The sequence below is a fragment of the Strigops habroptila genome, chromosome Z, assembly GCF_004027225.2.
Source record: "Strigops habroptila isolate Jane chromosome Z, bStrHab1.2.pri, whole genome shotgun sequence".
Taxonomy (NCBI): domain Eukaryota; kingdom Metazoa; phylum Chordata; class Aves; order Psittaciformes; family Psittacidae; genus Strigops; species Strigops habroptila.
Genome location: NC_044302.2, coordinates 46870604 through 46884252, shown reverse-complemented (window position 1 = coordinate 46884252; position 13649 = coordinate 46870604). Strand labels below are relative to the sequence as shown.

At 41.5% G+C, this 13649-nt stretch overlaps 1 protein-coding gene across 1 annotated transcript in view; it reads right to left on the bottom strand.

The window, feature by feature from the left end:
• The window catches only part of SVEP1 (sushi, von Willebrand factor type A, EGF and pentraxin domain containing 1), a 125831-nt gene that overhangs the window by 29143 nt on the left and 83039 nt on the right, over positions 1 to 13649 (bottom strand). Inside the window, exons 29-37 of the mRNA XM_030471193.1 lie at positions 12745 to 12868; positions 12045 to 12215; positions 9783 to 9956; positions 6673 to 6792; positions 5646 to 5822; positions 4790 to 4874; positions 4247 to 4438; positions 3136 to 3303; positions 517 to 1189 (exon numbers count right to left, since the gene is read on the bottom strand). Of these exons, the coding sequence (XP_030327053.1) occupies positions 517 to 1189; positions 3136 to 3303; positions 4247 to 4438; positions 4790 to 4874; positions 5646 to 5822; positions 6673 to 6792; positions 9783 to 9956; positions 12045 to 12215; positions 12745 to 12868 (1884 nt within the window). The remainder of the gene's footprint in view (positions 1 to 516; positions 1190 to 3135; positions 3304 to 4246; positions 4439 to 4789; positions 4875 to 5645; positions 5823 to 6672; positions 6793 to 9782; positions 9957 to 12044; positions 12216 to 12744; positions 12869 to 13649) is intronic.

The window sequence follows — 13649 nt, the reverse complement described above, 5'->3', positions numbered from 1 at the left end:
ACAAGGAGATTTTTAACTTCAGGCATTGTTGCAATGTAATCTTACAAGAAAAGAGAAGTTCTGACTTCAGTAAAGAAGTGTGGTTGCATCAAAATGAGAGAAAATATCCTAAAGTGATTTATCTATTGCAAATCAGATTCTTTTTATAGCAGTGAAAAGAGTAAGGCTTGTGAATTAGCAACAGTACTTCGAATGTCTCCAGATGGCACTGGAAAGGCACCTGTGGGCCAAACAAATAAAGACTAAGACATTAAGGAAACCAATTAATTGTCACATAGCATCTTGAGTGTCCTAACGGAAAACCCACTTTAAGATAGGAAATCCCATGGAAGTGTCAATGTTTTTCAGACATGATTCTGCTGCAAATTCACCTGTTCCTCCCTTTGCTTATTAAATCCAGTCATGTCCTTCATCAGTTTTAACAGAAGAGCAAAACAGAAAACCCCAGCAAAGGCAATTATGAAGTCATACTCAGTTTGCTACAGCACTAGGCAGCTGAGAAAACTCATTCTATACCTCAATAAAGCCATTCTCAAGCTGCGGTGGTTCTCCACAAGACACCGGGCGGCATGTGGGCAAACTGCCACTCCAGTTGCCAGTGGCCTCACAGGTCCGCTTCTTCTCTCCCTTGATGTAGAACCCTTTGTTGCAGCTGTAAGCCACCACTGCTCCAAAGCTGTAGTTGGCCCCACTGGCATAGCCATTGCTAATGTGAGGAAGCTCTCCACAGCGAACAGGGATGCACTGGATGCTCAAAGGAGAAGGATTCCACTGGCCCCCTCGAAGGCACTCGATCTTGGCTGAAGTGTTCAGAACAAAGCCTTCCATGCACTTGAAGCTCACGATGGAGCCAGCTGCAAATCTGGCTTTACTAATGGACTCCAGGATGCTGTATGAGACGGTGGATGGCTTTTCACAGAAATCAGCTATGCAGTTGGGCATTTCCCTGCCCTCTGGAGGCACCCACTTCCCTTCTGCATTGCAAAGCAGCTGAGAATTATCAGCCAGGCTGTAGCCATCCGAGCAGAAGTAGTAAGCTATATCTCCAAAGAGGCGGTGGCCACTCTCTGGTGACGCATTTTCCACATGGGGTGGTTCATCACAGGATACTGCCAAGCACTGCTGGTGGCTCATGCTCCACTCACCGCTGGCTAAGCACTCTATGGTTGCAGTGCCAACTAGTGTGTAACTGTGGATAAGGAAATCACACAGGAAGTCAAAAAGACAAGCACTGTCAAATGCTACCTACAGTTTCCTGAAGCCCCTCCAGTACAAGCTTGCTTGCTAGTACCCCGGAAGAGTAAGATCCTTCACAAAAGCTATAATCAACTTCAAAAGAAAAATCATAAGGCCTCCCTCAATATGGGTGAGGTATCACAATGAGAGAGATCCTAGCACACCTTGTGTACATTGCTTCTGTCTTGCCTGTCCATCTGACTACCATTCCTCAACTTCCATTTTGGTTGAAACTACTACAACAAACCTAGTATTGTTCTGTGACAGTCCATAAATCCTCAAATAAATGATGCCACCGAGAAATTCTTCCCCTTGAACAGAATTGAATGGACAAGAAAGAGATGACAAGGCCAAAAAGGCCTTTTGGGTTCTTTTATCAGCCCTGTCAATCTATTTTCCCACTTGCAAGCAATGAGAAACTCCTTAGTGAGTTACCCGGAGATGCTCTTGCCAGTAATGCATTGGCAATCTTGTAACAACTTTTGCCTAAAAAAAAGAAAAAAAACCACCAAAAAACCCACTGTAAAAATTGTTACAAAAGCCAAGAACCATAATTAATGCTGAGTAGAAAAAAAAAAAAAAATCACCTTCTATAATGAAATTCTACCACATAATTACTGTTAGTGTAGTTGTATTTCTCTCTCTGCCTCAGGGATACAGTGACGAGCATTACTCCTTGCTGCTCATCACCCCACTCAAAACCCTGTTGCTTTAACATGCAACAGTACAATCACAGTACCTGTGGCTATCTTCTCTCTCAGTTTTGAAATCTCTGTGGTGTGCTGTCACAGATAGCAAAGAAATAATAACTTCTGCAAAGTTCCCAGTGACTCTTTCCAGCTGCAGGCTGGAAACTGGTTGTTCAGATTTTGATGGCAACATCTGTGAAAGTGCTTTGTCTTGTCTGCAGGATTTGTTTTCAAAGCCTCATGACTGGACTCCAGAAAAAGAGCTTATTATGTGCTAATGTTTAATATGACCCACTCTATTTACCGTCACACATAGCTGTGACCCTCTTTAAATTCTGCTATCCTAACCCATTTACAATATTTGCACAGTGTTTTTTAAAATCATAATACAGTCAAAGAAACCAAATAAGGATGCTTTGCTTCAATTATGTTTCAAATAATATTGCAAAGCCAGTTTATAAGAAAAATCCTGGATTATCAATCTGCCTTTTTACATCACGAGCAGAAAATCCTCCCACCACTTAGGACCTGACCTGGCAAAAGCTCTGTATGCCTGCTCTGCTTTACGGATAGACCAGTTTCAAGAAATTCAAGGAGACTATCTTGCGAGAACCTTTGCACATGCTTATCTTTACAGCCTGTGAACAGAGTCCAGCATTACATTCATGTTTGACATCATCAATACGGAGTCTCATCTTTGATGAAATATGGCTTGAAAAGGTCACTACAATGAGTAGACAGAAATCAAAGAAAAATAATGCACCTCAATGAACTAGGAGTCATAGTTTTAAGGAAGCAGAATTTAGAACTCCAAACCAGATAGTTGTTAAAACACACCGAACAGCTTTCTTATAGCCTGACGAGATAGGGAATTCTTTATGATCAGGGCCTTGAGTTTACCACAGAAATACTAGTTCTGTAGTAGCTCCAAGGCAGAGGGCTTCCTATTGAATTGGTTTAGCATTCCTATGACTCCTCCCAATTCTCCTTTTTCAGAGTGTACTCAGGTGCTGTGAAACTACTTTGAGAAATGCCTATGTGTCCCATTCTAACTTGACCACCTACAAAAGCATCTCCATCACATTTAATTTCCAGAGAGTTAAGATAGAAGCAGTAAAAATGAACTAGTGTGCAGTTACAAAGGATTTGTGAAGCAGTGCACAAGTTTTACTCGTCCTGACTATTAGTCCACTTCTGCTAATATACGTACCCTTCCTTACACGTGTAAGAGACCGTGTTTCCAAAAGTATAGTTATTTCCATTGATGACTGCATCTTTGATGGGAGGAGGCAATCCACAAGAGACAATGTTGCAAGCTGGAGCTGTGCTGTTCCAGTTCCCTGAAGATGCACAGACAAGTACAGAGGGTCCCTGAAGGCTGAGACAAAAAGATCATTATTAAGGTTGCCATTTCAGTCCAGGTGAGGAGCAAAGAGGGAAAGAGGTTTGCTTCTGACTTCCTGGCCCCAGTGACACCAAGGGGAGTCTCTCCTGACTTCAGTAGCGGCCAGAATCTCACCCCCCTATTCTTGAAAAAGGACTGTTGATGCTGTCAAAAAAGCTGGTCTTCAGATTACTGTGAAGAGTGAGCAGGTGGAATTCATATGGGGCCTCAATGCACTGTTCAGACACACACACACACACATAATTCTGCTGTAGCTTTGCCCACCTCACACACCTGTCTGCATCTGGACAAAGGGAATGCTTGCAGCAGGAAAATACAGAAAAAATATCAGACCTAAACAGTTCCATAGGAGATTGCTTATGTCAGGGTAAATCTGCTAGAGGTACAAGCAGATATCAGGACAGGCAGAAACCTGCACTTAAAACCACGTCCTTGCATATAGCATTACTGTATTAATTTTTAATTGCAGCATATTAAAAGACAGTTTCCAATGTAATTGCTTACAAATGTAAAACAGAATAAAAGCCTAGAATAAATTACTACTACAAAGAGTTCAAGGAGTAAATTAGTAACTTCCAGAAGGTTCTTTCATCAAAGGCATTGCAAAACAACAGCAAAAATAATATCGGGTATGCACTAAGCTATAGGGGTACAATAATCTTCAAAGACAAATGACAACTTTCAAAAATAATGACTATATATATATCTCAAATTTTAAATTACCTTCTTGATGAACTGCTCCAATTTAAGGTGAAATACAGAAAGTACCTTCAAGATATAAAGAAGTATTTTTAAATTCTATTTTAGTATTTTATCTTTCTTAGCAATGAACCCAGCTTTCTCTCTTTCAGACATAAGTTAGACCTTTTAGCAACTATACTGCTTGTATTTGGCTCAGGAACATTTCTGCATTTACCTGTATCCATTGTCACAGGTGTATGATACAGAGGAAAGGTAGGTTGTTCCAGTGAGTGTGTATTTTCCATTGCTGATATCCCGTGGGCTAGGGCAAGTCACCATTTCACAGGAGGGGGGAGGATGATTCCACATGCCACTAGCAAGGCACAGGATTTCCTTTTCACCCACTAAGTTGTATCCATCATTGCATCTGAGTTAGAAGAAAAGAAATGCTATCAAACAGAGCCTTTTATACACAATGTAATCAGCCATCAGTCTTTTCATCCACACCTACATACACCATCTTTCTCTGCAGGGCACAGAAAGGTAGTACTGGAGTAAACATTCAGCTCTGCTAGTGAATAGCCACAGCTATAACCAAATGTCTTTGTATTATTGTAATAATTTTGTATTACTTGCAGTGACAGGCACTGAAGACTTGTGCAAGTAAGCTATTTTGTATTACTCTCCTTCATTTCAACTACTCTCTCAATTCAGCCATGCTCTCCTTTGATTCTCAATCAATTACTAATTTAGCACTTCAAAGATATTGAATTCCTACCTGTACACCACCTTATTTTGGTATGTAAAATTTGAGCCCAAAATGGCACTTTTCTCTGGAATAACTGGACCACCACAGGATACAGCTTTGAAAAGACAGGATCACAAGAGAGGTTGATACAACACAAATAAAAAAGAACACACATCAGGATTTGCTTTTTCTCTTAAAAGGTTTGAAGAGGTGTAAAGCCCTAGGTAACACTGGATTCTTGACTAAGCTATAACTGACATTTAGGGCTCTTTATTTGACTTCACCTTACTAAGAAATTGGACTAACTGGAAATAGGTAGTTGGAACTGTTATACAAACCACATACTTGACTGTCAAGAGGACTCCATATCCTCCTCTCCCCATGGACAAAGTAATAGTGTTTTTGACATTGTCTTTGCCACCCCTTCATTTTACCCTGTTGCTTCACCACGCTAGTTCTGGTTTTCTAAAGAAAGTTGTATCATGTATATGTACATGCATAAGCCTGTCCTCTCTGGTTGCTTTTTATCTACTGAAACACAGTTAATGATCTTTAAGACATCAAGTTCCCACAAGCTCCTTGAAAATGGGAGGCTGGGTGGAGAAGAAAGATAGTTTCAATGTTTGCATTACAATGAGATGTGTCTACGCCTTTAGCATATCAGAGAATCTGAGTAAGAGAGAACCACTATGAATATGACAACTGTTGGTAAAGCTTCAACTGGTGCTTATATCTCTGAAGACAACAGAGACTTCAACACTGAGACTGAGGTCTGCTAGGACAGACCACATTAGCTGCTGTGGTCTCTAAAGGCTCTAAACTACTACTTTCCCCTACCATCTCTATTACCACACATGACAATATGCATTCTTCCCAGGAACCACACCTTCACAATATGGTATTGGGTGGCTCCACTCTCCAGACTCCATGCATGTAAGTTTAGTCACTCCTGCCAGCTGAAACCCTTCTTCACAGGAAAACGTTACTTCACTGCCAACACTGTAAGTGTCCCCATATAAATGGCCATGCTCTGGATTTCCTGGGTTACGGCACTTCACTGGTTCTGAGAATGAGAAGAGAAATAATTAATAACATAACTAAGTACAAGGTATTATAAACAAGTTACATGAGATTATCCTTGGGAATTTTCTGAAAGCAGGAAGGCAGAGCTCATGGAAAACACTTATAAGCAGTTTACAGCCTTACCAACCTCTCTCCATTCTGGTACGTAAGTGACAGGCACTGAAGACTTGTGCAAGTAAGCTAATCTTGATATGGAAGAGTCCTCTGCAACTGTGTCTGCATTCACTGTCAGAAGCAAACACATTTTTCCCTCTATGAGGGAAAGCCCACTCCAGCATGTCCAGCCCTGAACAGGAAATCAACTAAGCTACCCTTTATCCCAACTCGCCATAGAATCACAGAATGGTTTGGGTTGGAAGGGACCTTATACTTCATCTAGTTCTAACTTCCCCACCTATGCCACTGTCTCCTCTTCTTCATGGAAAGTTACCTTGCTTAATGTTTTCACAGGCAGCTCAAGCCCTGCTCAGATGCTTGTATTCAATTATATCTTCACTGAACAGCTCTGCTCTGAGAAATGACATTGTGACCTGTGGCCTTCCCAGCTACTCAGCGTATGTGCTCCATGTGCAAGAGGATTTTGCACGTGTGTATGCCTCAGAGCAGAATCCCAAATGACAGCTGTGTTTCCAGGGAGAGGCGAGTTCTCAAAAAACAAAAGGAGACACTTCATCACAGCCTCATTCTGGTCAAAGTGACCTGGAGATGAGAGCATGCCTGCCCCGTCCTCCCTAGATACTAATCACTGGCAACTGGCTTCTACAGTGGAAGGCAGGATACTGGCCTATACAGAACCTTGGGAAGGCCAGCCTCATGTTTCTTTCCCATACCTGCACATTTTTTACCATCTCCTGTGTAAGGAGGGATGCAAGTGCAAACATATGATCCATTTGTGTTGAGACAAGATGCATGCTCATCACAGTCTGATCCAACAGCACATTCATCAACATCTACCAAAAAAAACCACAAAGATGTCTTTAGGGTGTTATTTACAACAAGCATCTGATTTAAATTTGTCTCACTATCAAGAGGAATTGCTTTAATTAGTATAATAAAAACTCACTCTTACGTCAATCATGTTATTGATGCATTAGTAAAAATACTTCATATTTAAATTAATATTTATGCTTTCTAAATAATTTACTATACAGTATTGTGAAATATGAGAAAATCGGAGACCAATCCTATTAACCTTCAGTCAATACTTCCACAAAAAGTATCTAGTTTCCAAGTAGTAAAAGAATAGACATTGTAACTTATGTGCTGCTACTACCAGTTTGGACAGACACTATGAGGGAGGACTTCTACATTAAACACATGCTTGGGAAATCCTCTGTGCTGCAAACTTCCCACCTGTAAAACAGGAAAACGTAGCCAAGGGGAGAAACACTGAATACAAAATATCATTACAGCCCCATCTTTATAGAAGAGAATTACATTAGACTAGGAATGAGAAGTGCCTGCAGTTGCCAGAAACATTAAAATGAGTTCAAAATACATTAGTTATCATTATTAGTTATTTATGCGTAGTAGTGCCTAGAAATGCTGACTGATGATCTATGATCCCTGTAGCTTTGTACTGTACAGCAAAAACAAAGAAATAAATATCCCTCACTCCAGAATACTTCCCATCAGCTTTCAAATCCTGACTGTACAGAAGTGTCCTTGGTATATGAACAATGAGTCATAAATTGCAAATGGTCAATTTCAAATTATCTAATTGAGAAATGTTGGCATCAGGGGTTATTCTTTACGTAAACCAGAGTGTTAGAGATGGAACAATTCTTCATTTAAAAGCCCTGCTACAGGACAGCTGCTGAACTAGGCATAGCATGCAGATGTATATCTGGAGTTCTTTGACAGGAAAAAAAAAAGGGCGACTTGGTTAGAAAAGCAACAAAATTTACTGAATTAATGTGTTTATTCTTCACTGCTGAATGTGTCTGTCCAGCATGAAGGGAACCCAGCAATGTTCTGAAAAGGAGTTTCTTTCTGACATGCAGGATGAAAACTGCACATTAAATTCAAAGCAGCTGCCAATTACACAAGCATCGGGAGAATGCAAAGTGCTACCACAGCAGAACTGGAATGACTGCTCCTCCCATAATGTCTTGTAAAGCAGAGAAAGAGTGGAATGACACAGAGAATCAGATCCGTAACAGAGTAAAAGGAATGCCCCAGGGCATAGGTGTACCAGGCTTTGTTAGCACCTGCCTGGAGTATGAATCAGAAAGGTAAAGGGTGGGTCAGGGTGTCAAAGCCACTCTTGTTTTTATTTTCCCCCAAGTCTACTCTGCTTTATGAGAGACAAGGCAAGCTGGAAGGTGGCGCACAGGGTTTTTCCTTCTCAACATCATGCTTCCTATTGCACAGACGTCAAACTATTTGGACAGCCTTGCAGCACCTGCTCTGAGCCTGGTCATCTTTAGGCCTGGGTATAAAGTGTAAAGGGGTAAAGCAAAGAGAGGAGCAACAGACTGAGATGGTCTGTTTGGAGGCTATGAAACAGTCCAGGTAAAAACTGCCATGAAAGCAGGTGGATCCTACACCAAAGTGAATTTTGGCAGAACTAAAAGACTGTTGGCTTTTCTTTTGCTCATCTTGACCGAAAAAAAAATGTGCTATTCCTACACAAAATTAAGAGTCAAATCAAACACAAATCTTGCCAGCTTGTTATCCTACAACTCCCATGTTACGTATGACTCAGCACCACTGCAAGTGCAACTAGCTAGAGGGTTCCAGCAGAGATCTGCTGGAGAGATGGCCCGACAAGAACAGCCACACTCAGTCCTCTGTACACAGTACAATGCTGCTCTGTCTCACCTTTCAGCTCCTACAGCTGCACCTGGAACATCGGACCCACCTGATCAGGAAGTTATGGTGTGGCAACTATGTCATCTGGGTTCACAAGTGCGCTCCCGGCCCTCTCAGTGCTGCAGCTGCTGGCTGACAGATGCGTGTGACTGAGCAATAAACTCCCACAATGGAAGAAGGCTCAGAGGAGATGGGCAAAGGTGATCTGCTCCATGAAGTTCAGGGAATAATGCAGGATGTGACTGACCACCACTGTTACAGAGAAGCTGACTCAACACAAGGGGATGGGAAGGCGGCCTTTGTTATAAGTAAAAAACTATCAACCGGTGTACCAACTGGCGGTGTAAATGCCGCTGAGTACATTAAAAGAGTGCAAACATCTCCCTGAGTTAGCCACACCAGCACGGGGTAAGGGGGAACTGAATACGTGGCTCAAGCCAACGGAGTATAAAAATGAGGCAACTAGCAATGGGCTCAAGCTGGCTTTAACACATTTATTCATTCCTGGCTACTGAGGACACCTAGCGTCATGACAGTGACCATATTATAGACTGACAATGGGAAACACATTGGTATTTTGACTGAACTGTATATTGCAATGGCTATATTGTGCTAAGTGTAACTTGCATTTATTTGTATTCTATCATGCAGTACACACTTTATCCTTCTGCCAACTCAGAAATCCTGTGCAGCATCAACTATCTTCAAATAAATAAACTTCATAGTAAACATTCCACCCTCCATGCATTGAACATCTAAAAGAATGTGGTCAGGGAGTATGGGACACTGACAGTGTGCTGAAGCACAGGGAAATGTACAGGTTAGAAGCATAGAATGCAAGAACTCTAGGGCTAAATGAACCTGGGAGGAGAGAGGCTGTGAGCGCAATGCAGGCTTATTAAGTACAGGGTGTGGGGCACAAAGGAGGACTGACAGAGAAAAATGCCAGAATGACATTTTGATTTCACATAATGCCGAGCACAGTATTTCAGAAATGTGAATATTTTGGAGTGTGATTTCTGAGACTCTGGTCAGCCTTCATAATTTCAGAATGAAATCCCACCCAAACCCAAGGGCACAGGAGAAGTGCAGAGCCCATGGCAGCCACGTGTATGGCACATCTCACCGAGGCAAGATGGTGAAATGCTGTTCCAGCTCCCATTGTCCAGGCACAGCATCCTGGAGTCACCCAACAAATAGTAGCCACTGTTGCAGTGATAGGTGACCGTACTGCCAGCAAAAAAGTCCTCAGCTGAATAATATCCATTCTCTAAAGGTGGAGGCACTCCACAGCTGATTCCTGCAACATGAGTGAAAACAAAGCACAGATATTAGGAGAGCAAGCACAGATCAAAGTAATTCCACATGAGAGCCACCACTGGAGATTTTTTCTCTAGAACTGTAAAATTCTGTCCAGAAGAGGACCCAGACCTTTTCTGAGGTAGCTAATTGATTCCAGATTTGGTGGAGGCTCTTGTTTTGTAGTTACTTATCAATCACAGACTGAGCAGGACTCTCCAGCTCTGCTAGTTCTGGAGGAGCCATCCATCATTTGAGATCTGAGCAGATGCCCTTCAGTCACAGCACACTTCCCCTGATGATCAATGATTCTTGGTGAGTTTAAGGAAAAAAGAAAAATAAGCTTGCCTCCATGGAGGTTCCTGTTATTTCCATTCACTGAAAAACAAGCTCAATGTTACTGTGTTTGAACATTGCAAAACTAGCTAACAGATTACTCCTAAGAGGTTACAGTACTGGTCTGAGACCAGGGAGTGCATGAACAATGGAGAGATTGGAACTGACCTCATATACAACCTTGGGCATCACTTTAACTTTGACTCTAACAAATAAGCCCTTCTGATCCCAGCTATGCCAGCAGAAGGCATCACTGTACCTGCCTGCTGGAGGTTGCTATTTATTCTATCAGAGCTGATTCTGTGCATCTTCATTTCAATCAAGATGACATGAACTTATTCCAACATCTATGAAGCTCATCTTTCTAATTACATGGGTTGTAGCAAGTCCTTGCTCTTCAGCCATGTGCAAGGATCACACAAAGATACACTGTGAAGTGTTTAGAGCCCATAGTAACTGAAGCCAAGTACTTGCTACAGAGGGATAGAATCGAAGAACGTGTAACAGACAGGCTGTCAGGGGATGGGGACCTGTGGTTTGGGGGTCTTTGGTACAGGAAGAGGAAAAGGATCCTGGTGGGTGAAGGTAATGATTACAATAAGCCTGATTCAGTCAGTAGAAGAACCTTTTCTGTACCACACCTTCCACTATAAGCCCTGTAGTTCTTTATGCAGGAAACAGCTATCTTCAACTGTCTTTAATTCGTCAAGTTCTCGTGGAACAGGGTGAGAAAGGCCAGTGGGTGAGTCTGGCCCAGCATGTTTTTGGCAGATCAACCTTCTCCTATGTGAGTTCTGTGCTCAACAGGTAAAACTGCCTGGCCCAACACAGAGAAATCAGACGACAACATTAACTGGATTCTGGTGGTTTCTCGCTAATAACACATCCAGAAAGAGCAAAGCTGCCTCCATTGGTGAACTTCTGCTCTGTCCAGCAGGACTTGCTTTTGGCTAAATCTTCACATGCATGCTTTCCTTTAGGCAGAAGAAAAGACAGATCTTGAATTTGTGCTATGAGCAACTGAATAAAGAGGAAGGTATGAAAATCGTATCACATCAAGATCAAACTATTTTTAAGGTATTTTAAATGAATTTGATGATTTTCCCCAAATTACTGATAGCAATACCTACTTCTGGAGGTAATTTACTATTCTGCTGAAATTAAAAATACAGTCAGCTCTAACACACACAACTACAGTCACATGTGCAGTCAAAGCAGAGGAGAACCAAAGGAAAGGAGAAGGCAGGAGCAGGAAAGCAGGAATCAAAGAACCTCGACAACCTGAATGTATACAGCCCAGTTTCTTAAAAGAAATCCTGTAAGTCCTGGCGCACTTCTAATTCCTGACAGAAATACCTGCTGGCTTTAAAGAAATTACTCTGTAACATACTTGAAACCAGATATTCTCAGTGACACTTTAAAATCACAGAGATGTTCTAGCATTTCCTGTGCATATTCCACACTCCTGGTGTCACTGGGGAGGAATGTCTGGAGTATCAGATTGTGCATCCAAAGAGACTCATTTCTGCCATGGGAATTGGAAACTGACTCAAAAAGGTGGCATAATCAGATCATGGCGTGATCATGGTATAGTTCCTGCTCAGTAACTTTAGCTTTAAGCATGTGTGTATATGCTGTAACATGGATGGATTCAAGTGCATCATAGCTGCAGGATTATCAGGCCATGAATAATTATAGGGTACAAATAAAAACTAGGGTTTCCTAATCCTGCCAGTCCACTGAGACAACTCACTTTCACAACGGGGAAAAGGCCGCGTCCACTGTCCCAGGTTAAGGCAGTGTTGAACAGAGTTCCCCACTATCTGGAAGCCTGGATCACAGGAAAGGCTCACTTTTGACCCTGGCTTTAAATCAGCAGAAGAGGCCCGCAGATGTGGTATGGATCCTTGCAAAGATGGACAGTCTGTGAACAAAATACATGTGTACAGTAAGAGATACAGCTATGTGCTGAAATGAATAAATTTGTTATCTGATTATTTGATCCTGTGTAAGTTTACTTAGGAGAAAGCTTTGGGAAGTGTTAATGTATGCTACATCCTGCTCAGGTTCAAAGCGTTTTAAGAATCATCAACATATAACATCAGAAAAGCAATCTGTAGGAAAAGAGGTGAGGAGGCAGTAGGTATTTTAATACCATCCAATTATTTTTAGAATAACAGACAAGAAAAACTTCTTTCTGACCCTATACCATCTTCACTCTTTCCCCATCTCGATTCAGGAAGCAATAAATCTCTGTCAGAGATTCCAATGAACTTCTGTTACAAAACCCTGGAATTCGAGGAATGAAGGACTGAATGTTCTAACGGTCAAATTATCAAAATAATTTATTCAAGGTTAGCAGGGCAAAGGCTGCAAGCTACCATATTTGACTTCATGAAAGCATCTTACAATATTGTTCGAAAAAAAAGGGCTCTAGGAAATAAAGTTCTAACCAGCACAAAATATACTCTTGTAATCTATCTTCACTCTTCCAACAACTCCTGGCAGGAAATCTGGCCAGGCTAGTACATTTCCTTTTCGGAGTTCTTCTGGACAGGATGTAGCCAGAGATTTTACCTATGGATTTAAAACAGTTGATTAGGTGCTGTTTAAGGACCATGTGGGAAAAAATGTAAGAAATATTCCTTCCCCATCTACATGCAATACTAGAACAAATCACTGAATAAGCGATGTTCATCCTTGCTAGCACATGACGCTCCTGCTGAGCTACTTGTTATTCTGTACTTACAAGCAGCTAGCTATGGACAGGCATGTGCTGAGGCAATACATGAAGGAATACTTCATACAAGCAAAGCATAAAACATAGTTCTTGAAACACAATTAGGTTTGTTAGTGTGAAAGTAAATGTGTGTATTTATGTCACAAAAAAAGGCAGATATGAGAATGCAACCTGAAGACAAAATTTGATTTGCAGAAAAATGTCAAATAGGAGCCAAAAGGAATTTGATGGTGAAGATCTGCATTCTGCAAACTCTGCTAGCACTACACTACGTTTAAGGAACAGAAACACAAAAAGGAGCAATTTAATAAATCTGTTGTTTCCAGGACACGAGTTCTGTGAATTCAATGTACTGGACTCTTCAAAACACTGCAGGCAAGGCCTACCCACACCAATACTAACAGCAGTATTGGCATTGCAGGAAAGGGCCACAACTGAGCATGTACTGAAATAGGAATTATATAGGCAAAATAAAGATAGGAGAAATAAGGAACGCACTGTAAGATCAACAGCAGATTACTATCTTGAGAGCAGATCTGGCCCAATATCTTTGATCGAAAAGTTTTCCATTCAAAACATGGCCTCTTTAATGGCACCACTAGGGGTTTCTTTTGCACT